A 25,186-nucleotide genomic window follows, 5' to 3' on the forward strand; every position below is an offset into this window, starting at 1 on the left:
AAGACAAACCTGGGAATTATTCCTGGAGGTTTCAGAATCAATGCAGCCGGAGAGACAGTTAGATCTTTTTGGAATAGATCTGAGGATTAAGTATCTGTAAGCTGTCCTATTGTTTGCATGCTTCCTTTGCTGTGTCCCCCTGGTGCACAATTCCATACTTTCTAATATTTGAAGAAGTGTCTAGGAGATTTTTTGGTGGCAGTAAAATGCTATCTCTTTAATTGTTATCTAGCCCATTTCTATGGGCTTGTTGGAGCTTCTAAGCTTTAGAAACTGTGCAACACAGTATTTTTTTAACTGAACAGAATTTTCCATGAATATTGTTTTAAAAAGCACAAGAGCACACACTATATCTCCACAAACCTCCTTAACCTTTTGTTATATATACTTTCTGAAGGTCCAAAAGGAGAACTTAGTGCAGTAAATCCAATACCTGGACCACCAGGACCTCGGGGGCCAGAGGGTTTACCAGGACCCCCAGGAGCAATGGGTGAGAGCATCTTCTAGGTTAAATGCAATAAAACTAAGCACATCAGAGAGATTCTGCATGAAATTCTAACCTCCAGTCTGGCTTCTTTATGCTGGGTAAAAGGGCCAAAGGAGTGTACAGGTACCCTAAAAGTTCTGGGTCCAGCTGAGTGAATTCCCTCAGCACTGGCACTGTAAAGACAGCCATAAGATTGCCTTCCGAGGATCCCCTTGCAAGCCCTGGTGTAGGGGGCATAGGTGGGGTCAAGAACATCATTCTGGGGGGTGTCTGGAAGACTTAGTGCTGTGGAGATTCTGGGCAGTGTTGCCATTCATAAGGCAGCCTGGGGAGACTGCTATAATTTAGATTTGTTCCCAACACTGTCTGAATTACACTGAGGCTGCTCCAGCCCCCAGAGAAGGCAGTAATTGAAGGCAGTAATTGAGCCACCTTTGGCCATCCCCCTTTCCCCCTGCCCCCATGCCCTGGACTGGGAGTCCTGTGCTACACCGTAAAGAAGCATAGCACAGAACCTTACCCACTGTTTCTGAGCTTGCTGGAAAGAACAGATTTGTAACAAAGCTTCTAGCTTCTTTTTGTTTTAAGTGTTTGTTATGTAACATTGTTCTATATCTTTGCTGGGGTTTTTGGTCCACTGTTACTTTTTTATAAAATGTTATGCTTTATAGGTTACACAAAATGATTTCAAAGACTGTGGGTCCAGATTCTTGTCCATCTTAAAGCCCCTTTGCATTGCTCCCATGGTACAAAGGGACGTTAAAGCAGCCCCTAAACAGCATAGGGGAATCCTCAGCTGATGTAAGCTATGCTGCCTGCCTCTCTCATCTCCCCACCTACACACACACACACACACACACACACACAAAATGCATGTTCATATGTGGTCAGTAAGAACATGCAAGTCGAAGATTTGTATATGCATATAGCTACACAGATGTATCCCAGACCTGTGCACATACAGAAGGCATTGCATATGCCTGACTTGCAGACTCATGCCCCTGTGATTGACGTTTAGCATTTTATCTGGAAAAAGCTCACCTAGAAGAAAGTGTTAGAGTGAGGAGTAGAAAGGTGTCTGAGTTCTAATAAACCAATTGTCTATGACATTATTATGGGGTATATTAAGGTGGCAAACACCAAATTGGTAAATGCAGATCTATGGCAAAATATCTGAGAGTTTGTTTGTTTTCTTCTGGTAGGTAATGTTGGATCTAGAGGACAGCGTGGTGATTTAGGATTACCTGGGTCTGATGGTGCTCCAGGATTTTCAGGGACTGGATTTCCTGGAGATCCTGGTCCAAAAGGTAGAATGCTCCTTTACGATTTTTTATAATTCTTTTTTAGTTATTTTGGAGAATAAAATCATTTGAGAGACTGACAAAAAAACTATTTTAACCCATACACAGTTCAGGCAAATAACTCTTGAAAAGGTCTATATTACAGTACTCATATGGTTGTCTACATTAAAGCATGTAAATTGCAAATATAAAATAATATTTTTATCTATTTTCCAAAAGTCAGGCATCAGAACTGGAAAAATGGAGTATGTTTGGAAAGATGTGCACAAGGATTTAGCTGGACTATTTGCCTTACTATAACATCTTGAAAATGCATCTAGAGACACACCAAACATATAATATAAAACTTCCTATAAGGAGAGGAAGACTAAAACACTTGCCACACAGATCTAATTTCTCTGTGCAGCGCTTAGATACTCTGCAGAAAAGGACCTGGGGATTACACTGGACGAGAAGCTGGATATGAGTCAGCAGTGTGCCCTTGTTGCCAAGAAGGCCAATGGTATATTAGGCTGTATTAGTAGGAGCATTGCCAGCAGATCGAGGAAAGTGATTATTCCCCTCTATTCGGCACTGATGAGGCCATACCTGGAGTATTGCATCCAGTTTTGGTCCCCCCACTACCGAAGGGATGTGGACAAATTGGAGAGAGTCCAGTGGAGGGCAACAAAAATGATTAGGGGGCTGGGGCATTTGACTTACGAGGAGAGGCTGAGGGAACTGGGCTTGTTTAGTCTGCAGAAGAGAAGAGTGAGGGGGAATTTGATAGCAGCCTTCAACTACCTGAAGGGTGGTTCCAAAGAGGATGGAGCTAGGCTGCTCTCAGGGGTGGTAAACGACTGAACAAGAAGCAATGGTTTCAAGTTGAAGTGGGGGAGGTCTAGGTTGGATATTAGGAAACACTATTTCACTAGGAGGGTGCTGTAGCACTGGAATAGGTTACCTAGGGAGGTGGTGGAATCTCCATCCTTAGAGGTTTTTAAGGCCTGGCTTGACAAAGCCCTAGCTGGGATGATTTAGTTGGTGTTGGTCCTGCTTTGAGCAGGGGATTGGACTAGATGACCTTATGAGGTCTCTTCCAACCCTAATTTCTGATTCTATGATGGCGAATACTATTGTATCACTGAGGTACTTACATATTACAGTGATCGGGCCTTTGTAAGTACCAGTGCTTTAGTTATAAGGTATATAGTTGTGTTCATGCCATACCAGCTCTCTTGGTAAAGGGAATAGAAGGTGTTTTGATTACCATGAATTTAGTCCTTCTCCATGCAAATGTAAGCCCCACTTCTAAAATGTCTCCAGATACCATTCCAGAAATATTAGACGCCCTTGGCCCTTTGTGTTCCCCCCTCATAGTTAAAGAAAACCCATTCAGAGCATTGATACTGAAATCAGAAGTGTGCACTTTCTGTAGTGAATGACCAAGAAATTGACCATAGAAATGCCCCATTTAAAATTAGATGAGTGCAAACGGAAATTGGGCAAAATAACTCAAGTTCTTTTCTACCTAGCATCAAATCAACTTGTAAAGGCAACTAAAAGAGAGCTAATTAAATGAGCCCTAAAACTAGGCAGTGCGACAATCAATGTTTGAATGAATACCAAGGTTGAACAGGTTATAGTGGGTGCTAATTCAACTCTGGGGTCAGAATGCTGCCAGCAATTCATATAACTTACGCTAGTAGTTACAAAAGTCAGATCCTCACGAACAAGAAAGTAAAAATCTCTGGGTGCTTATTCAGCAAAATAGATGGATAAGCAGGGTGTTTTCATCTGCCATTTGGTTTGCTTTGCAGGGGATAAAGGTCTTCGAGGGTCTAAAGGATCACCAGGTTTGCCAGGAAAGGCAGGAGAACCAGGCTCTCCTGGACAGCCTGGATACCCAGGAGAAAAGGTTTGATCAGAAACACAACCCAAGCTTAATCAGGGCTGCTTGTCAGCAACCATGTTTCCAAACAAATTAAGCAAATGAGAGGTCTAAGGAGCACAGGATTTGGTTTCTAATTGTGAAAACTATCTACAAGGCTGCAATTCCTGAAGCATCACTGTTCGGGAACAGCAATTAAACACATGCTTACATCCCACTCAAGTAAATGGGACTTAAGCACATGCTTAATGTCACTCATATGCTTAAGTGCTCTCCTGAATCAGGACCTTAAAAAAAAAAAAAAAAAAAAAGGTCAGAGGCCACAGGTGTAATAAAGAATGCAGATAAATGAGAGCTCAGCTACTAACGCCATTTGTGAGGTTAGGGCTTTGTTGTTTGCTGTGTCATCAAGCCCCAAAAGTGGTTTTGTTTTTAATAAAATAAAACACATTTCTTTGCATCAGAATGGCATTCTGTCTTTTCTGCTTGGTACTATTTTGCTATCTACTCTGATTATTTGTTTGGTTGCTTAAAGTCACCTAAACTGAACATAAAAGATTAAAAAGGTAACACACACAGCCATAAAATGTCCAAGTATGGAACTAGTCAGCAAGATTCTACCTGCCACAGTAATGTAGGGCTTACTTCGGTTTATGGCAGCCTTCGGAAAGGCCTTTGTGGTCTAAATACACAATCAGTAATTGCATATAAACTAAGTTCCTCTGGATGTGATTTAGCTCTCTGGGGCAGGGACTGCCTTTTTCTTTTGTGTTTGTACAGCATCTGGCACAGTGGGGTCCTGGACTATGACTAGGGCTTGTAGGCTCTGTGGTGGTGGTAATAATAATAATAATAATAATATGGTTGAATTTACCTGCTTATTTGAAAGCCAGTCCAAAGCAGTTCAGTCAGCTTGTCAAAAAGAGCAGGTCAGACTTTCCTGTCAGGAATTTTTCTTTCATAGAATTTTTGTTTTGAAGAAAACACCCTGACATATGTTAGATACCATGCCTCAGAAATAGCCTCACCTGAGTGCTGACAAGGGGCGGCTCCAGACACCAGCGCAGCAAGTGCGTGCCTGGGGCGGCAAGCCGCGTGGGGCAGGCTGCCAGTTGCTGTGAGGGCGGCAGTCAGGCAGCCTTCAGCAGCATTTCTGCGGGAGGTCCGCTGGTCCCGTGGTTTCGGTGACAATTCAGCAGCGGGTACAACGAAGGCGCAAGACTGGCAGATCACCCGCAGAACCGCCGCCGAATCCACGGGACCCATGGTGCTGACCCATGTACTGAACCTTGTTCTCATTCTCTGTTAGTGGCAGGGCTAGTACTAAATCAGAGTGCTTGATTTGCTGGCCTATTTAAATTATATATTTCGCCTAAAGTATGAATGCTGGATAATGTGAAGTTAAGTGTAGAACTTGAATGGATTTCAAGCAGCTGACAGATACTTGAGTTGTCCGAAGTACAGGTGCAGCAGGATATCTGAGAGCTGCAGAGGCAGAGAGCAGGGACGGGACTACCTTCTATTGTTCAACAATGATTCTTCCAGCTGCGTGGGGAAGCCCTGTTCATGTAGAAGAATAATACTAAAACAAGAGCAAGAGGTGTAAAAGGGTATTTGGTGGGGAGGAGAGAAATGTATTTTCAGTGCTTTGACATAAATGTGAAAGATCCCCTGGGAGTGGAGATAATAATTTGACAGAAGACATGAACTATTGACAGGACAGAGAGAGTCATATTTTCAGATTTACAAAATGTTATATACATTCTGCATTTGTTTTTCCTCTGTTTCAGGGAGACCCTGGATTAATTATTCCTGGCCAACAGGGTGGATTAGGTTCCCCAGGAGAAGGCGGCTTTCCAGGGGTAAAAGGTGACAGAGGATTTCCAGGTCTACCAGGATTCCCAGGACATAACGGTTCTGATGGGCCAAGAGGTATTGTCATTAACAAAAAATAGCCAAGGAACTCTTTACTTTACACCCATTTTGTTAAGCGAGGCTCTAAGAAAAGGGGGGAAAGGACAAGTTTATTGTCCACCTACAAAAATTCAAGTAATAATTAATTTAATGTTTTCTCTCTCTTAGGAGAACCTGGCTGTCCCGGAGCTCCCGGAGAAAAGGGACTTCCAGGAAAGCTTGGTGATTGTCTTATTGGTCCACCAGGTCTCCCAGGTGCATGTGGATTAACAGGCCAACAAGGTAGGAATACACAGAATACCTGCCAGATCTGCCTGATATATAGTTGACTGAGTGGGTTTTGGTTTTATTTTTACCCTACAGTTGCCTAAATGATGGTGAAAAGGTCTTATGGATATTTGATATAATCTATGCAGAAAATATTAGACCAGTTAAATACCACAATTCTGCAATATGATCTCCATAGGCATACCTTAACAACAGCATGGAGTCTGATTGGACTTCACGTAGGCCAGGAGATCACACATTTCACTGCTGGGTCCTAACATATTAGTGACATAGGGCCATATGCTCCCTGCTGCTTACACAACACAGAGAGGAGCAGACTGGCTCAGATTATATAGAAGATCAGAGGGGGGGTGTCATGCAGAGGGGAAAGGAATGTCACATGGTCCCCCTCCCCAGCACATGTGATGGAGCTCAACTTTGTATGGCAGAAGGGGGTGAGGAGTGAGGAGTCACAGAGCCTGTGCAAACATGTTCTTATTGAAGTTAATTGGGAATTACAATGCTTTAAGCAATAGAATTTGCTGCTGCTGGGCCAAATCCCTTTCCATACTTCTCTGTGCCATGGAGAAAGGTTTGTGGATAGCTGACCCTAGAAATAAAATGAGGCAATATCATTGTCCAGAGTAGGAGTTGGGGCACAGAAGTGGCAGAGAAGAAGGGTCCCGCTAGGGGGAAACCAAATCCATGGGTTTGTCACCTGTGGCTCCTAGCTACATTTATTGCAGAATACCTCCCTTCCTAAAGGAGACAGTGTGGCAAAGTATCAATGCAGATGTGTCCTCCTCTTCTGTACCTTTTAAAGGTGACCTCAAAAGATTTTTAATGTATAACTTTTTAGGGCTGTCAAACAATTTTAAAAAATAATCCCAAGTAATTGTGAGATTTTAAAAAATAGTTCAGATTAATCAGTTTTAATCCCACTATTAAACAATAAGAGAATACCAATTTAAATTATATATTTTTGATGTTTTCCAACATTTTCAAATATATTGATTTTAATTACAACACAGAATACAAAATACAGTACTCACTTTATTATTATTTTTTATTATAAATATTTGCACTGTAAAAAATCTACAAGTTGAAGCATGAAGGGGCATATGAATGTTTAGCATATCTGGCATGCAAATATCTTGCAACGCCAGCTACAACAGTGCCATGCAAATACCTCCTCTCACTTCCCAGTGACATTGTAAATTAAAAGTGAATAGCATTATCTCCTGTAAATGTTAACAAACTTGTTTGTCTTATTAATTAGTTGAACAAGAAGTAGGACTGAGTGGACTTGTAGGCTGTAAAGTTTTACATTATTTTTTGAGTGCAGTTGTGGAAAAAAAATCTACATTTGTGAGTTGCACTTCCACGATAAAGATATTGTACTACAGTACTTCTGTGAGGTGAATTGAAAAATACTATTTCTTTTGTTTATCTTGTTTACAGTGCAAATATTTGTAATAAAAAATAATAATATAAAGTGAGCATTCTACACTTTATATTCTGTGTTGTAATTGAAATCAATATATTTGAAAATGTAGAAAAACATCCATAAGAACATAAGAAAGGCCGTACCGGGTCAGACCAAAGGTCCATCTAGCCCAGTATCTGTCTACCGACAGTGGCCAATGCCAGGTGCCCCAGAGGGAGTGAATCTAACAGGCAATGATCAAGTGATCTCTCTCCTGCCATCCATCTCCATCCTCTGACGAACAGAGGCTAGGGACACCATTCTTACCCATTCTGGCTAATAGCCATTTATGGACTTAGCCACCATGAATTTATCCAGTCCCCTTTTAAACATTGTTATAGTCCTAGCCTTCACAACCTCCTCAGGTAAGGAGTTCCACAAGTTGACTGTGCGCTGCGTGAAGAAGAACTTCCTTTTATTTGTTTTAAACCTGCTGCCTATTAATTAATTAATCCACAAATATTTATAATAAATTTAACTTGTTGTTCTACTATTATTTAACAGTCCGATTTAAAACAGCAGCAACAAGGACCAGGTTCAGTATCTAGCGGTTCCTTTTCAACAATACAACACAAAACCGGCTCAAGCCCCCAGCCAGTGACCTGGGACAATTACCCACCATCCCTTGGGTGCCTCTAAAAGGCAATACTTCCCCTCTCATAAGCACAGAGTCTGAATGTTGCAAAAACTTGTAATAAAAGGAGGGAATTAACTCAGCATTAATTTGGGAAAACACTACAACTAGGGTTCATAAACACAAACCATGAACAAAAGACCCACCTCCAAGTAAGTTGGGCAGTGTCCTTTTCCATGCGCTCGTTGCCCCAACAGACGATTGCCACGCCTCTGCAAGGCTCTGCTCTGGCCCTCTCCACCAGCTTCTCTGCTGGCCGCTTGCCATGCCTCTGTGCCAGCTGCACCTCTCCCCAACCGCCCTGCTAGCCGAGTTTCACAGGCATGACTACAGGACCCAGTCTGGTGTGGTATTTACTGTATTCCATGTATTTGTTTTCTTAGGAGAAAGAGGCGTACTAGGATCAAAAGGAGACCCCAGTATTCCAGGCTTGGGTGTCCCAGGATTCCCTGGACAATTTGGGCTGCCTGGATTGCCAGGTCGCCCAGGAGACACAGGATCGCCTGGTTTCAAGGGTCGGCCTGGCAGAACAGGAATACCAGGTGCACCAGGTAAGGATTTTCCAGATACATGTTTATACCACCCTTTGTTATAACTTGGCTATCATTTTCTTTCACATAGAAACAGAAGAATGGTTCCTCCTAGTACAGACAGAGCTACTCTGACAGCTATGCTTCTGGATAGTGGTGTGATTTATACAGAAAACAAATGAGTGTGTTCTGCCCAGACTGATCAGCAGTCCTTAGTACAAAATGTCTGGAGGCTCCAATACAGTGCTTCTTGGCCAAGAGGATGTTCCAGGATTCTCCTGTTCACTATATTCCTCCATCTTCCCAGGAAGTAATCCAAAACTTCCCGTGCAGTCTGTAAATTCAGTATGCTGCTAATTATTGAAATATTGATGCTGCCACGCCTAACTTTCTGCTGGCCCATCCCCCTGTACAAGAAACAGTTTCTGTTTTACAGAAATTCTCCCTATCTGTTTAGCTTTTCACCTAGTATATGTCCTTCCTTCTGACTTCTGCTGTGGTAGAGGCCCTCTTTGCCGTATAAAACTCACTCCTGTAAATGCCATCTTCCTTATTTTATCTTAATTTCAGTACAGTGAAAGGAAATCCATTATTCATCTGTTTACTTTAGTGTGTTCAAATACTGAATCTGACGCATGGATTTATAAAGACATAACTGAGATTAGAATCTGTCTCCCTCCAAGGGTTAACCAGAGCTTCCCCTGTTTCTTGGAATGGGCATCTCCATGGTTGTTAAGGAATATGTTCTTAATGGTTTTAAGATTTGTGAGGAGAAAGGAAGAAATCAAGTGTGCACTGCTTCTTATTTACAGCCAGACTAAATACTTCATTTTTCAATGCCCAATAGGTTATGCATCTCTTTTGTAAAATACAACCCATAAAATTAATTATAGAAATAGTGTGTCTGCAGATAATCTCATTAAATATAGTCTGTTAAAAGCCTTGGGTCAGATGCTGCAATCCTTACTCACATGAGTAACATTTGGGGATATTATACATGTACGGACTACTCACATTACTTAGGGTTGCAAACTGGTCCTAAAGAATGCTAAGTAAATGAGAAAATAATTAAAAATAAAAGAGAAAGTGATTACATAGTTAGGCATTTACATACCACATATCACTACAAGTAATTAGCCACAAACATACATACATACATATTTACAAACATTTATTTTTCAAAACTAATGTTCTGGGAACACTTTACTAATCAAACATTCAGAAACATGCTTTATATTTCTCCATTTCCCCAGGCCAAAGAGGAGAACGAGGTATAATGGGCAATTTAGGAATTCCTGGACCTCGTGGTGTCTTTGGACACCCAGGCATTCCAGGAAACAGAGGTGAGTTGCTATAATATTTACCATATCTAATTATTTAAGAACATAGGAATTGCCATAGTAGATCAGATGTGTGGTCTGTTTAATCCAGGATCTTGTCACCCACATTAGCTTGAATCATATGTTTCAGAAGAAGATGCAAGAAACCCCAGAGTAGGCAAATGTGGTATAATCTGTCCCCCAGGAAGGTCTAATCCTTATCCCTGATAGAGATTAATTAAAACTTGAAACGTGATATTTTTATCCCTTCCAGAATGCTTTTTCTTAGCATTAACTATTATAACTCTGAATATTCTTGTTACACAGGCTCCGGCTTCCTCTTTGCGCCGGGGTGCTCAACCCCCACTCTGCCCCAGGCCCCACCCCCATTCCACTCCTTCCCCCAAACCCTCACCCCTACATCTTCCCGCCCCGACCCTGCCCGCACTCCACCCCTTCCCCGAAACCTCCCACCTCACCTCTTCCCACCCAGTTCCACCCATTCCCCAAGGGTGCCCTATCCCAGCTCCTCCTGTATGCCACAGAACAGCTGGGGTGGAGGGGGAGGAGTTGATTAGCAGGGTGCCGGTGGGTGGAAGGTACTCGAGGGGGAAGAGCTGGCTGCCAGTGGGTGCTAAGCACCCACTAATATTTTTTTTGTGGGTGCTCCACCTTTCGTTGGAGCACCCACCTATGCCGTCTTATGTAGATAAATGTCCAGTCTTTGAATCTTGCTAAATTCTTGGCCTTAATAAGTTCCACAGTCCACTTATAAATTGGTTGAAAAAGTATTTCCTTCTATCAGTTTTGAATTTGAAACCTTTTAATTTAATTGAATGTCCTCTTGTTTTGTGTTATGAGATGAGAACAGCAGTTCCTCACCTACCTTCTCTAGGCCATCAACTTTTTAAAATACTGTTATCAAGTCCCTTTTATTCATCTCCTTCCTAAAAGAAACAACCCCAATCTTTTCAATCTCTCTTCATATGAGAGTTTTTTAATTTACACAATTTGTGAATTATTTCTGATGTGGGCATGCTAATTTCACCTCAGCAATCTCATTAAACAATTCACCGTGAATCCATTCTTTGGTTAAATAATCAGGGCCGGCTCCAGGCGCCAGCTTATCAAGCAGGTGCTTGGGGCGGCAACTCCGAAGCGGGGCGGCACTTTCAGGTATTCAGCGGCAATTCGGTGGAGGGTCCCTCACTCCCGCTCGGAGTGAAGGACCTCCCGCTGAATTGCCGCAGATCATGATCGCGGCTCTTTTTTTTTTTTTTTTTTTTGGTGGCTGTTTGGGGCGGCAAAACCCCTGGAGCCAGCCCTGTAAATAATGATCTAAATAACATCATTTGGTTAGCCAAGCACTTGTGCACAGGCAACTCCAATTAAAACCAATGGGAATTTCACATGTGCAGCTGATGGAATGATCAGGCCTCTGGCATCCTGCTATTTCCTTGTAATAGTGGGAATGGAAGAAACCAAGTTGCCATTGTCTTCTCAGCTGAGGGTGAAAAAAGAAGTCTTGTTGAAGACTGCTGCTTTTAAGAAGCTGGTTCTTCCACCTCTTTAGCATAGTCACATAAAATCATTCTTGAAAACAGTAGTATATTTTTGTTCCTTTTTCCATTTACTATCTGCTAGTCAGGTTTCCTCCACATATTTCATTATATTGCTTTGCAGGTTCTCCTGGCCTTCCAGGACTGAAGGGAAGAAAAGGGTTTTTAGGGGCAAAGGGTGAACCAGGTGATAAAGGATTTCCTGGACCATCAGAGACCACAGGGAATCCTGGGGATAAAGGAGAACCAGGATCAAAAGGTACATCTCTTTTTCTATTTAATTTGAAAACAATTAGACAGATCATCCAAATTACAATTCAAACAGCCTGGTGACCCACAGCTTGTGGGTTGCCAGGACTGACACAGATTTGCTGGGGCCTAGGGCCAAAGCCCAAGCCCCACCGCCCAGGGCCAAAGTTGGAGCCAGAGGGCTTCAGCCCTAGATGTGGGGTTCAGGTTACAGCCCCCTGCCTGAGGCTGAAGCCCTTGAACTTTGGCTTCCCCACCTATTTTCTCTTTTAAATTACTTATTACAATCCATATTCCTAAAAAGTAATATCAGTGTGAAGTCATATCAGGTGTGATATGCTGTCATGTCAGTAGTGTATGAAGTTTAGTCATGTGCTTTTGGTATGCATGCATTTGCAAACATTTAATAACGCATGCACGCAAAGACTTATGTGTGCCCACCCATTGGGTATTTGTGAGCAACAGATGGAATGTGCTCGCAAATACCTGATTTGCAGAGGTACGCTGGTATTTGCTAAGCGCCATGCACATATCTGCACACAAGCTGCATACACTTAACCTTTACAATCAGGCTTGTGGTGTTATAGATGTTCAGATACTCTCTTTTTTAATTCCATATGAGAAATACTGGAAACTTTAACAGAGGGCCCTTGTATTTTGTAATGTGTTTGCTTGTAAGAGGATAACTCCAAATTAATCACTTCAGGATCCATTTTTCCTTTTCTGCTGCTTTTAAGAGATGATTTAATGATATTATGAGATACTGTTTTTAATTTTATTCCATACAATTGCTGCTATAGGATTTCCAGGAAGAATAGGTCTGAAAGGAGAAAGAGGAGATAAAGGTATACAAGGATCAGCAGGGCTTGATGGGACATCAGGAGTATCAGGTCTGCCAGGTATACAGCATCTGCTATGAAAACTAAAAGCTTAAATTTCTATAGCAGCATGTTTACAGTACTACATAGACTGTAGAGATGGTGGTAAGCACAAAGAAGAGTGCAAAACCATATTATTAATAATTTTATTTTATTTTATTATAACCTTAAAACTTTGATTACTTCACTTGAACTCTGTTAATCTACCTCTGCTGTGATTATTTCAAGCATTCCAAAATCATGAGCAGCTTCAAAAAGCTGCTAATTTAAAAAAAAAATCTGCCCCCCAATGTTCCCTTCTTTCTTCCCAGATGTGGAATTCCACCAGAGTACATGGGTTTGATATGCAGGACAAGCAATATTAAGTCCTGAACCAATGGCAAGTCTAAGATCCTAATACCTCATGAGCCAGCAGAGCTAGAAATGGGTGCTTTGTACTATTGGAGAGATGTTTGGAATCCACTGTTTTCCCAGTGGTATAAAGCAATTGTAAGAAACTTCTTCTAAAGTATTGTGGCATTAAGATTGATAGAAAAGCTATTTTAGATACTTTAGAAGTTTCTTATTTTAATTACAATTCTTCTCTCCCAATACATGATGTTGAGGGATGGTGTATTGAAAAGAGTTTATTGAGCCTGGATTGAGATGACATAGTTAACAACTCGGTTGTGGCTGTGCTACTTATGAGTGGCGCAGTCTTCTTAGGTTATTGTGGATAAAAGTTTGATGCCATATGCTGCATCACCATGTGTTCTTTTTAACTGTGTCTTTGAGATGATTTCTTTTTAGAAATCACATAATAATTAAATAAGTAAAAATATATCTGGACTTGTGCTCACAAAAATAGCCCACACCAGGTGAGAAATAGTCCATGTTAGATATCATTATTGATAGACCAAGTAGGCAACAGGAAGAGGCCAGTACAGTAATAGGAGAAAGCAGTAACTAGCAAGAAAGAATGCTGGTGCTCCAGCTCTGTCCCTCTTTTTAATGTCTCATGTAGATCAGAATCAAACCTCACCTGTCTCTATATGCAGCGGAACCAGCCAAAGTATGCATTATGTCTATCAGAGATATTAGGCATATGGGTGGCAATTCTAAACTATATTAAATTAAAAAGTCACCAAACTAAAATGTATCCACACTGACATAAGATAAGGTCATGAAGAAACTCCACAAACCACACAAAAAACTCTCAAATCCTCTCTAATCTTATTGCAAAGCGTTTGGTGGATAGATAATGTAGGCCCTTGCAATGTGCCAGAAGGTCACCAGTCTCGGACCTACAAGGGAAGAAAAATCCAAAGTGAAAACAAAATCTTGATCTTTATCTCTGAAGTCCCTGTTGGACTAGACTTGGGATATCACAGCTATGGAACTGCCATCCACAGGAACTAAGAACGACTGTTAACCTGCTAGTCTCCAGATTGAAATACAAGATCCATCTCTTTGCCATGGCTTTCCAAAAATAGTAGTAATAATGAAAAATATATACATGTGCTGGGCAGAGGAAGAAATTATGTTTAGACTATTAATTGATTTATACACTTCTGAGATGCCATGGCAATGAGCATGGGAATGGATACTTTGTGCTCGTGATAAATGTACCAGGTAGCCTAAATCTGAGGCACACATGTTGAAACAATGTTGATACTTTGTCATCTGACAGGTCCCAAAGGATTTGTAGGTCTGCAAGGAATTCCTGGAAGACAAGGATTACCAGGACCTCCAGGAGACAGAGGTGATATGGGAGTGCCAGGTGATTCTTTATACAATCTTGTTACAAATTCATATACTACATAGAAATAGTTGTACACTTACTGTGGGCACAATCCTGCAGTACCTACTCAGACAAGTAATCTTTACCCCCTGAAGTACCTATTGACCTTATTGGGACTATTTGAATCAGCAAGGATTGAGCCCTATATCTGTATATATGGAACATGATTATACTAAATTTAGTTCTACATATGTACTCAGCATGCAAATCTTGTAATAAAATACTATTCAGTAAATTTAACTTAACTTAGCTGTTTTAACTAAATCAGTAACTAAAACTTGCTCTTATGCATCTGCGGTTAACTTTCTTATGGGGCTTGAAGATGTTATTAGTATTTTGGAATAACATGTCAACGTATTAAAGTGAGATTGATCAACTTGAAAACAAGATTCAAATCCAGCTAAATAATGTTACTTTGCAAATTTCTTCCTGTGCTTTCATTTACTATTTTCATCCATTATGAAAGATGTGCTGAGACACTAGTCAATATTGTTATAGAAACAGCAGTACAATTTGACTTAGATGAGGCTCCTGCTATACCTTTTTTTTTGTGTGTCCAATTGACTCATCTTTTCTAAGGTGAGAAGAAAAGCATGATGTCTCTGCATGGGTGGAGACTAGCAGAAGTGCCATAGAATATTAGGGTTGGAAGGGACCTCAGGAGATCATCTAGTCCAACCCCCTGCTCAAAGCAGGACAAATCCTCAGACTTTTTTTTTTAAACCCCCAGTTTCCTAAATGGCCCCCTCAAGGATTGAACTCACAACCCTGGGTTTAGCAGGCCAATGTTCAAACCACTGAGCTATCCCTCTCCCCCTCCATACAGGACCTGTACCATGTTTCTGGAGAATGCAGTTAGAATTGGGCTGATATGTAGCAATAATACTGGTAGTTTTATCTTGACATATAGTCACATGCCAGCTATGTGTTCATGGGTCTCATTGAGGGAACTCCTGCTAGGAGTGAAAGCAGAAATGATTCCCTCAAGTGTGTTTAGAGACCTATAAAGTGAGGGAGAGAAGCTTGAGAATCCACTGTGAGCACTGATGAGAAACAGCTCAGATTTTGCTGCAGAGTGCTGGTATTTGGGCTGCTGTGGAAGAGGAAGAGGCTGGCTAAAGAACTCATGCTCAAGATCCCACGAGGGCATTGGGAGCCATACACACACGCGCACACTCTCTCACACATTCTCTTTCTCTCTCTCACACACACAAATAATATACATAATTAACAATTAATTTCATGCAAAATGCAATGATCAAGTTGAGAAATAAGCTCTCAGAAATCAAGATACAGTAACTCCCTGTTTAACTTTGTAGTTATGTTCCTGAAAATGCTACTTTAAGTGAAATAATGTTAAGCTAATCCAATTTCCCCATAAGAATTAATGTAAATGGGGGGGTTAGGTTCTTGGTTGAGATGGTGAAGTCAGAGGGTGGAAGAGAGTAGGATATTTCCCAGGGAATGCCTTACTAAATGATGAACTAGCATTCGGCTGAGCCCTCAAGGGTTAACACTTTGTTGTTAATGCAGCCTCATGCTCTACAAGGGAGCACGAATGGAGGGAGGGGAGACAACATGATAGAGAGAGACAGAGAAACACACCATGTGTGTGAGATGAGCATTGCCCGTTTAAGTACGCTGACCCCACTCTAAGTACTTTGCCTTTTTAGTAGATCAGCAAGTTGAGACAGCAGCTGCTGCCAGCAAGCTCCCTCCGTCCTGAGCCCTGTTGTGTCCCTCTACCCACCGTGGAGATGGGGTAAAGGAACATGGGGCAGGAGCAGAGGGAGGGGGACACCCTGACAGCATGCCTCTTACCCCCCTCCCTCCCCCATCTCCCCGCACAGCAAGCAGGAGGCTCCCAGGAGCAGCTCCAAGGCAGAGGGCAGGAGCTGCATAGGCAGTGGGGGGAGGGACAGCTGAACTGCCTGGCAATTGATCACCTGCTGTGTGGCTGCCGCACAGGGAATTTAGGGGAGTGGGGAGCTGCTAGGGGGGCTGCTGATTCACCCTGGTTCCAAGCCCGTACCAGCTAGCTCTGATGGGCTGTTCTTTCTGCAAGCAGTGGACAAAGCAGGCGGCTGCCAAACGATGTTATAAGGGAACATTCCACAACTTTAAACTAGCATGTTCTCTGATCAGCAACGTAACAATGAAAAAACGTTAACCAGGATAACTTTAAGTGAGGAGTTACTGTATTCCAAAAGGTGAAGCTGAAAGCTCAAATTTAATTGTTCTTGTCCTTATGCCTTATGGTCTCTTCATATCGCTATGTATTTTTGTCAACTGACACAATATGTGATATTATACCAATTTATATAAGATTACAAAAGAAATTTTGTTTTACACTTTGGGCTAAATTTATTACTCTATGCACTATTTTTTAAGCAGACCTCATTTTAGCCTCAAATGGGGTGCCTGCAATTAACTGGAGGTATAAATGATACAATTTAGCAGTGTGACTATCTGATTTTCCTTGTATATTAATGTTGTGCCTAACTGCTATAATTTCTGCAACTCCAATTAATAGCGGACACAAAACAGCACCCACAGAATTCAAAGCCATTAAAAAAATATAGGGCATCACACCAATCTTGCAAAATACGATTGACAAAAAATTAACAGGAAAATGCTGGAGGAATGTGATGATAGAGGAAAACTCTTCTAGGATTATCCCAAAGACTTCAGGTCTGATGCTTGAAAATTGATCCAAGAGTTATTTCAGGGATATTACCCCCAAACTTCTATTATTAAAGTATTAGGAAAATGTCTTGATTTGCTGAAGTTAAACAAAGACAGAACTCATTAAGATTGCTTGTGATAGCAGCTAATAAATGCAATGTACCTTCTGTAACTCATAGCCTATACTATCTCAACTCTGCTGTTTTCCCTTACTACTTTTAATTGCAACCATTTCTTTTAATATGTATGTAAGAAAATAAAGTGTACTGTCAATTATTTGTTTTTCTTTAATGAAGGGTTGGTAACTAAAAAAATAGGCCATAAAGCATAGAAAGTATCTAATATGATATGTAAGGGTGATGCTTTTGAGAGTGATACCTATATTTGCATCACTCCAGGTTCTAAAGGGGAGAGAGGATCTCAAGGTTTACCAGGACCATCCGGTGCACAAGGCCCTCCAGGCCTTCTTGGTTTTCCAGGTGATAAAGGAGAACCAGCTAGTTCAGCATCTGGGCCTCCAGGAAAACCAGGACCAAAGGTACAGCAAGAAGACAACGGATAAGCTATGGTAATGACACAATAGGCAGCACCTTTGAATGCGGATGAAATAATCTGAAGTATAAGTAAGGGCAGAAAATTATTATGGAGCAAACCAAGCCATTCAGTGCTGTAGGGAAATAATCTCCTGTTGATGAGAAATATTGAAATCCTATTCTGTCAACATTTTAGGAGAAATCAATGAGTTGGGTTTTTTCCCCTGGGTCCAGGAGTTTCATACTTGCAAAGATGGAACCTTTTGGAATAATTTTCATATTTTTATTTATGAAGACTGGTCCTTTCGAGAATAAGAACTGGTACAGAAAAAAAACAATTTTTCACATGTAAAGAACAGTTTTAAAGTTGTGCTATCAGTTTTTGACAGTGGCCTAAACCAGATAATTCAGATGAAGGTGGGAATTTAAAAAAAAAAACTCATCTGGACATTTGTGTACAACTATATATTATGGAGAAATTAATTTCCCAGCCCCCCAGAGGGTGACCATTTTATATTCAGGAGCTGTTAAACCAACTAGTGTAAATGCAGATAAAGTGTGTGTGCTGCTGGTGATACTGAGTGGGGGTGGAAATAGAGGCCAGAGGTTCAAGGAACTCCTTTGTGAGATATTTAAAATACATTGAACATGTGTTTTAGAAACTAAGATCTCTCTTTGAAACCATCAGTGGTTCATTATAAAATTTTAGGAGCAACATTTCATATGCTTACTTTTATATTATTTTCTGTCTGCAGATCATCTCAAATAGCCATAATTATATTCACATCAGCTTTAATATATGTGATTTTTTTAAATGCTACTAATTCAATATGCATTTTAACTTAATGAAACGCTTATCCAAAATGTATTTGGCTGCTGCTTCTTAGGGTGATCCAGGTCCCCCAGGAGAAATGGGAAGAAAAGGGGAAAGAGGATCACCAGGTCAGCCAGGACTTGTAGGAGAACCTGGACTAGCTGGAAACAGGGGGGATTGTGGAAAACCAGGCGCTCCAGGTGAGTTTTGGTTTTGGAAAATGATGAGATTTTACATGTTTTTAGCAAAAGGGAATCTCCAAATCATCCAACAGAAATAACTAGGCCAGTTCCTCAGCTGATGGGAGTTGGCAAAGGACCATTGAAATTAAGGGAGCCGTGCTAGTTTACATCAGCTGAGAATCTGGTTAAAGTAAAATAACAGTAGATCTAGAAAACGATTAACTCTGGATCCAGTATTGACTTGAATTCAGGGTGATGCAGCTTTTTCTTCTTTTTCTCCCAAACTCTCCCCCCATTTACAGGGCCATCTAAATGTGCTGGAGATACTGGCCCTAAAGGCTGCAAGGGGGTGGCAGGACCGAGAGGCACTGAAGGCCCTCCAGGTTGGATTTTTATCCTCTCTCTCATTTCTTTCCCAGCTCTCTGCATTCTTGTTTGTGTCCTCTGTTGGCATGAGATAGTTGAGATTTTCAGTTTCTTCTGAGTTTTTTGCAAATTACTTTATCTATTTTTGAAATTGAGTTCTAAGGTTCTTTAACATTTCCATCATAAAGCTATAGGTACAGTTATAAAGTTTTAGTACAGTTTTAAACCCAGAGAACTGATTTTTAAAAAATCCTGACACTAAAGATAGCAGGGAGTTGTAATAGCCTCACAAGTGGTGAGAAAGGCTTGCTCTGCCTTATGAAAGATCGTTGAGATATCCACAGTGGATGAAAAAACAAAGACTTAGCTTCTTTTCTACTTCTGGCTATCAGAGAAGAGAGCGAAAAAGACAGAGCATGACAATCCATTGCTAGAGTAATCAAGATCAGAATACTGATACATAGCCATTATCAACAAAATTAGTATTGAGTATTGTCATGGCCAGATTCCGGTCTCATTTACACCAAGGTAAATCTGGAGTAGTGCTGTTGACTTCCATTAAATTACTTTAAATTTATACTAGTATAAGAGAGGTCAGACTCTCATTCTCACTCAGTAAGCCTCAAACCCGCCATATGATCTAGGCATTGAGACCCTGTGGCCCAGATGGGGTCCCATTATTGTGATCCCATTGATGGACTGGGTCCTACAATTTCTCTGAAAGACAGAAGAAAGTAGCCTGTAAGCATAATGTGGGTCTAATCCTGAATCCATTGAAGTCCATGGGAGTTTTGCCAGTGAGTTCCATGTGAGCAGGATGCTGCACTTTACCACCATTTATACATTGGTACAGTTGTGAGGGTTTTTTTAATACACCACATCATTTCCTTGTCATTTTGCATTTCAAACAGATAAGTAAAAATGAAAATGACAGTTTATAATTCTCAGGTGCAATAGGAGCCCCTGGAGCCAACGGAGCTGTTGGGGAAAGGGGGAATCAAGGACGGGATGGTATTCCTGGCTCCCCAGGGGAAAAGGGAGAACGAGGTACTGCAGTATAATATTTTCATGTTATTTTAAACTCTTTTCCTTTCCTGTTCACAATTCTTGTCGCTCCTGTGGGCTAAAAGAGGAATCACTGAAGTAACTAAAAGGTTTCTTTCACACTTCACAAACTTTCTGTATGGATTTTGCATAGGACATCAAAATACAGTATATACACATGACTCCTGAATGACATTTCTGGTTTATCATGATCATTACATAGTCCATTTTAATGTTTGCTTCTACAAAGGTAAGGGTATTGCTGCTAACATCTTAGGTGACCTAAAAAATGCTCTAAGAGTTAGAGATTTTACACCTTTATGATGAAGCAACAGCCTCAATTTCTAGATGGAATAAGAACTTAGCAGCCAATCTTGGGTTTACTCGTATGAATAAAATTACTCACCTGCCTACATCTTTGCAGGATCCAGCCCTTCAACTCTCAAATACTTCAGTTAGATGCTCTTCCTCTTTTTCCCCAGCAGCCACAGAAAGTTACAGTTCTTCCTCATTTACAGAAGAAAAGTGTTTTCACATTTTTAGCCTCAAGTTTCTTTTTTGTGTGTTAGTATAAAAACAGATATTCAGTATTTTTTCTTCATATCGAGTTCTTAATAATGACTGTCATATTATTTTCACTTTTCACATACTTAAGTTTCTTCTCGTTTTTCTTAGTTGCTGATTTAAAACAAATTCAGTGTTTTTCCTGGCTTTTTCTTCTTCTTCAGGGTGTGTGTGTGTGTGTGTGTGTGTGTGTGTGTGTGTGTGTGTGTGTGTGTGTGAAAATAGGCTTTAGCACTGGTAAAATAAGCCTTAAATATGACTGTAAAATGTGCCTCCCAGATAAAAAAAAAGATGGTACTTCATTCGTATTTCCGAGTAGCAGCATAACACAAATCCAAACTAATAAAGATATTTTTCAGATAATTAAAATGTGTTGTTTGATCCAGTACATTGAACAAATGTATGGAATGTTAGACGAATATAAACATGTATCTTCCACCAGTGCTTAGGGGCTGTTGAGTCGCACATTAAATGTTATTTTGCAGGTGCACCAGGGTGGCAGATTAAAGGCCCGCAAGGTATTTCTGGTCCTAAAGGTGAGTTTTCTTTTCAGATACCATGAGTTTGGTTTTTAAACAGGTTTGGGGATTTTTTTGCTCCTTTTTTAAGCCAAATTCTGCACTTGGATGCTTAAATTGTCACTTAGGCTCTTTAAAAAGAGGGAGAGTGAGGCTGTAGTTAAAACCAGTGATCTGGCCGTATTTGTTAGGTTTCAAGATGTCTTACCTGTACAGTTAAGTCTATATAATACAGAGAAATCAAGGACATATTTTCTGCTTTTATAAAGGTGTAGTCAAGCACAGGACTCTAGTTTGTTTTTTATTGCAGTTTGATTGTCAGGATATGTTGTAACACAGGTAGCTGTTGCTACTGTGCACTAACCATTGTCTGCCAGGATAAAAGAAAGCCACATCCATTTCTTTTCATGTAAATTCCCTTTCACATTTTTTCAGCTCTTACTTCTTGTACCTACATGGCTGGAGTTGCAAGACAGGGAAATGATTTCCTGAGCGTGACAACAGCAGCTCCCAATCTCTGTGTTTTGCATTGTTTTTCTAATACTGGGAGGGATCCAATAACATCCCTCAGTAATGAAAAGATTTCCCTTCACTTGTAAAATAAGGAGTTCAAGAACAGCACTATGAACAAAATAAGTCAGTTCTGGATCCTGATATTTTTAGCTGTGGCTTGGTTTAAAAGGATTTGCCAGTTCCATCTGCAAAACTATAGCATTTTTTTATCATGGCAACCAAGAATCCCATGCTGTTCTTTCTTCCTCAAATCTTTCCATTCCTTTGTCAAAATAACTCCTTTGCACAGCCAAGCTCTCCAGTACAGTCTCAGAGGAACAGCAGCATGTTACCCATCCCACAGTGAGTGCTGCCTGCCCTGAGCTACATTGCCTTACAACAAGTTGTCTCATGTAACAAACGGGCACTTGGCGCCTACTCTGACAACAGTCCCATTTTCACCATATAATAAATGTGTGCATTCTTGGTTGTCGGGATTCTGAAAGTAATGGCTGCCCTCCTGAAAATTATCTCAGAACTTATTATGCAACTTTTTATGTTTCACAGGAATCAAAGGTGACGTGGGGATTCCTGGTTGTCCAGGACCAGAAGGTATTAAAGGTCTAATGGGGGATCCAGGTCCAGTTGGACCTCCTGGATTGAATGGAAAGCCAGGATTCCCAGGTGCACCAGGCATAATGATTCCCGGCCAGAAAGGAAATAAAGGTCTTGTCGGAGTGGATGGAAGACAGGGTGTGTTGCTCTTATTTCTTCTTGATGCAAAAAGAAGTTTTAGTATCTAGTGGAGATGGTTTGGCAAATCTAGACTCACCGGTGACAGGGGCTTATGCACTTTATGATTAAACAGATAATTGCTTTATCAATTAGTGTATCTTTCCCACTGCAAAACCCGACATACGTCTACACAGTGAAACATAAAATCAAAATAACATAATGGATCTCAATCCATGAACCACATCTTTGCTAAAATCCCAATACCTCCCCTGACCCCTACATAAACCCATTTCCCCTTGGATCCTGCACCAGGCCTGGGCCAGTGGGTTTGCACAGGTATTACTGAGAGCCTACTTAAAGGCAAGGAGGTAGCACTGGTGTCACTTATAGCCTAATTTGGTAACTGGTGCTGGGTGCAGGATGGAAATAACCCAGCTCTCAACCCAGATTTCAGGTTGTATGTGCAGGGCTGGCTGTTGGAAAAAATACACGTTTATGCTTCTTGCTCTGGAATCATCGAGGGACAATGAACATGAAGCCCCATGATGCCACTTCTGCAGAGTCAATTTTCATGGCAGAGCTGTGCTGTAAATAATGCTGCCATGAAATATGCCTACTGGTTGCCTTTACTGATTCAGCATTTTTTTAATGTAGGTATTCCTGGTAGTCCAGGATCTTCTGGAACCCCTGTGTACAGCATAAAAGGAAACAAAGGTGTTAGAGGTATAGATGGCATACCAGGACCACCAGGATTGGTAGGCAATATTGGTCCTCAAGGTTTAACAGTAAGTGAAAATGAATACTCCTCCTTTCTCACTCACTTTTTAATTTCACAGTTTTGGTGAAAATTACACCCAGGCAAAAAAAGTTGTGATGTAAGAAAGAAATTAAGGTGAAGTACTTGTGCATAAGCTTCAGAGGGCATCTGTGATAAATGAAGGGATGGGGGTGTAGCTTCCTTTCATGAACACCCAGCCAGCCAGTTAGCTGTTCTCTACTTGCTTCACCTGTAAAGGGTTAAAAAAGCCCATAGGTAAAAGGAAGGGAATGGGCACCTGACCAAAAGAGCCAATGGGAGGGCTAGAACTTTTTAAACTTGGGGGAAAAAAACTTTCCCTTTGTCTGTCTGTTGTCCTCCTGGAGAGGAGATACAGAGCAGCAATTCTGTAAGAAGCTTGTGCCAGGTATGAAAAATCATACCTAGAAACTACTCATTTGAAACCCCAGATATGTAAGTAGATCAGGAAATGTCTAGGGAGACGCAATTTGGTTTATCTCTTTTATTTCTGTAAGGCTTATGTACTCCTCTGTGCTAATCCCCAAATGCTTTTGTTTTGCTTGTAACCTTTAAGCTGGACCTCAAGAAAACCATTCTTAATGCTTAATTATTGTATTTCCTCTTTTTAAATCTAGCAATAGCATAAGTTCCAGATGTATTTTCTTTTTGTTTTTAATCAAATTTGCCTTTTTTTAAGAACAGGATTGGTTTTTTTGTGTCCTAAGAGGTTTGTGCATATGTTGTTTAATTAGCTGGCGGCAACAGGTGATTTGCTTTGTTTTCTTTCTCAACTCTTCCCCAGATGAGGGGTGAAAGGGCTTTAAGGGTACCCCACAGGGAGGAATTCCTAAGTGTGCCTTCCTGTGTTCAAAGGGGTTTTTTTTGCATTTGGGTGGTGGCAGCATCCACCCATCCAAGGTCAGAGAGAAGCTGTAACCTTGGAAGTTTAATACAAGCCTGGAGTGGCCAGTATTAATAGTTAGAATCCTTGCAGGCCCCCACTTTCTGCACTTGAAGTGCTAGAGTGGGGAATCAGCCTTGACAGCATAGAACACATCACCATGAATTTATAGTAGTTTCCTTGCTTTTGCTGTTTTATCATTCCTGAGTGTAGCTCTTGATGGACGAAATTCTGTTTACTTGTTTACTTCTTAGCAGTGGGCAGAATATTTTTAGTGTGCTTGCAAACACGTACGGTCAGATGTTGTCTGATTATGGTATGTTTGTAGGCACATTTTGCAGTAGCTCAGAATTTCCCCTTTGGACATTCTCTCTCTCTCAATTTTTAGTTGAGTTGTATAAATTATTGAACATGTTTTGTGTCATTCTGTTTGCCTGAAAAATAGCATAGTCGGTAACATATCAAATTCTAAGTAAAAACCCAGACAGCATATCTTGCAGTGTCTGAATACTGCTATGATTTTTCTTCATTCTTGTCTGACTTGCAGGGAGTTGAAGGCACCCCAGGCAATGCAGGCCCTAGAGGTGAACCTGGCTTTCCAGGACTTCCAGGTGTAACAGGTATTCACCTATTTATTAAACAGACTTTTTGTGGACAGCACAGTACCAGTTGTATAACTGGAGACATGGAACCTTCTTAGTAAAACGTGGCTGTAGAAGGGTCAGGGGTGGAAAGTTCACCAGAAGACCAGGTTTGCTCACAACTCATCCTCTCTGGGTTGTTTTATTGCAGAGATTCTGGTTTAGCCCAAACTGACACCAACTCAATAAAAAGCATCTGCCTTCCCTCCATGCAACTTTTCAATCAATAAACTGACAATACAAAACAGGGTGACTCCTATGGTTTACGAGACCTTTCAGCCATGGTTTCTAGTCAGCACAGCCAATTTTACCTATTCCTATCCACCAGGATCCATCACTATGCACAAGAACACCGTAAGAATTTGGGGGAAAGTTTGCCAAATGATTCTTTGGGATACATTCCACCCATAGCTGATTGATTTTACATAAAAATGTTATGGGGGTTGGGATGAGGATACATTTTTAGTTTGCCACAACCCCAGTTCTTTGGGTCAGGACTGTCTTCTATGTTTGCATAGCACCTGGTTGGGCTTCTGTATGCTATTTTAATACAGGATAATGCATTTTATTGCCAACATAGCCCTGGGCAGATGACCAGGATTCCATCCCATATTTGGCAGTTGTTAAAAATTAAATATCTATTATTGTAAATTGACTAT

The 25,186-nt window shown here is 40.9% G+C and overlaps 1 protein-coding gene across 3 annotated transcripts in view; it reads left to right on the plus strand.

Annotated features, from left to right (window-relative positions):
* COL4A3 (collagen type IV alpha 3 chain) overlaps positions 1-25,186 on the plus strand; it is a 120,228-nt gene that overhangs the window by 79,977 nt on the left and 15,065 nt on the right. For all 3 annotated transcript variants that reach the window (XM_045031181.1, XM_045031180.1, XM_045031182.1), the window contains 18 exons: positions 398-490; positions 1,690-1,794; positions 3,588-3,685; positions 5,449-5,590; positions 5,741-5,854; positions 8,343-8,510; positions 9,743-9,832; positions 11,492-11,626; positions 12,417-12,515; positions 14,164-14,253; positions 17,358-17,497; positions 18,380-18,506; positions 18,791-18,871; positions 19,803-19,901; positions 20,948-20,998; positions 22,040-22,225; positions 22,862-22,992; positions 24,434-24,506. In XM_045031181.1, coding sequence (XP_044887116.1) covers positions 398-490; positions 1,690-1,794; positions 3,588-3,685; positions 5,449-5,590; positions 5,741-5,854; positions 8,343-8,510; positions 9,743-9,832; positions 11,492-11,626; positions 12,417-12,515; positions 14,164-14,253; positions 17,358-17,497; positions 18,380-18,506; positions 18,791-18,871; positions 19,803-19,901; positions 20,948-20,998; positions 22,040-22,225; positions 22,862-22,992; positions 24,434-24,506 — 2,022 coding nt within the window. The remainder of the gene's footprint in view (positions 1-397; positions 491-1,689; positions 1,795-3,587; positions 3,686-5,448; positions 5,591-5,740; positions 5,855-8,342; positions 8,511-9,742; positions 9,833-11,491; positions 11,627-12,416; positions 12,516-14,163; positions 14,254-17,357; positions 17,498-18,379; positions 18,507-18,790; positions 18,872-19,802; positions 19,902-20,947; positions 20,999-22,039; positions 22,226-22,861; positions 22,993-24,433; positions 24,507-25,186) is intronic.

The sequence above is a fragment of the Mauremys mutica genome, chromosome 9 (assembly GCF_020497125.1).
Source record: "Mauremys mutica isolate MM-2020 ecotype Southern chromosome 9, ASM2049712v1, whole genome shotgun sequence".
Taxonomy (NCBI): Eukaryota; Metazoa; Chordata; order Testudines; family Geoemydidae; genus Mauremys; species Mauremys mutica.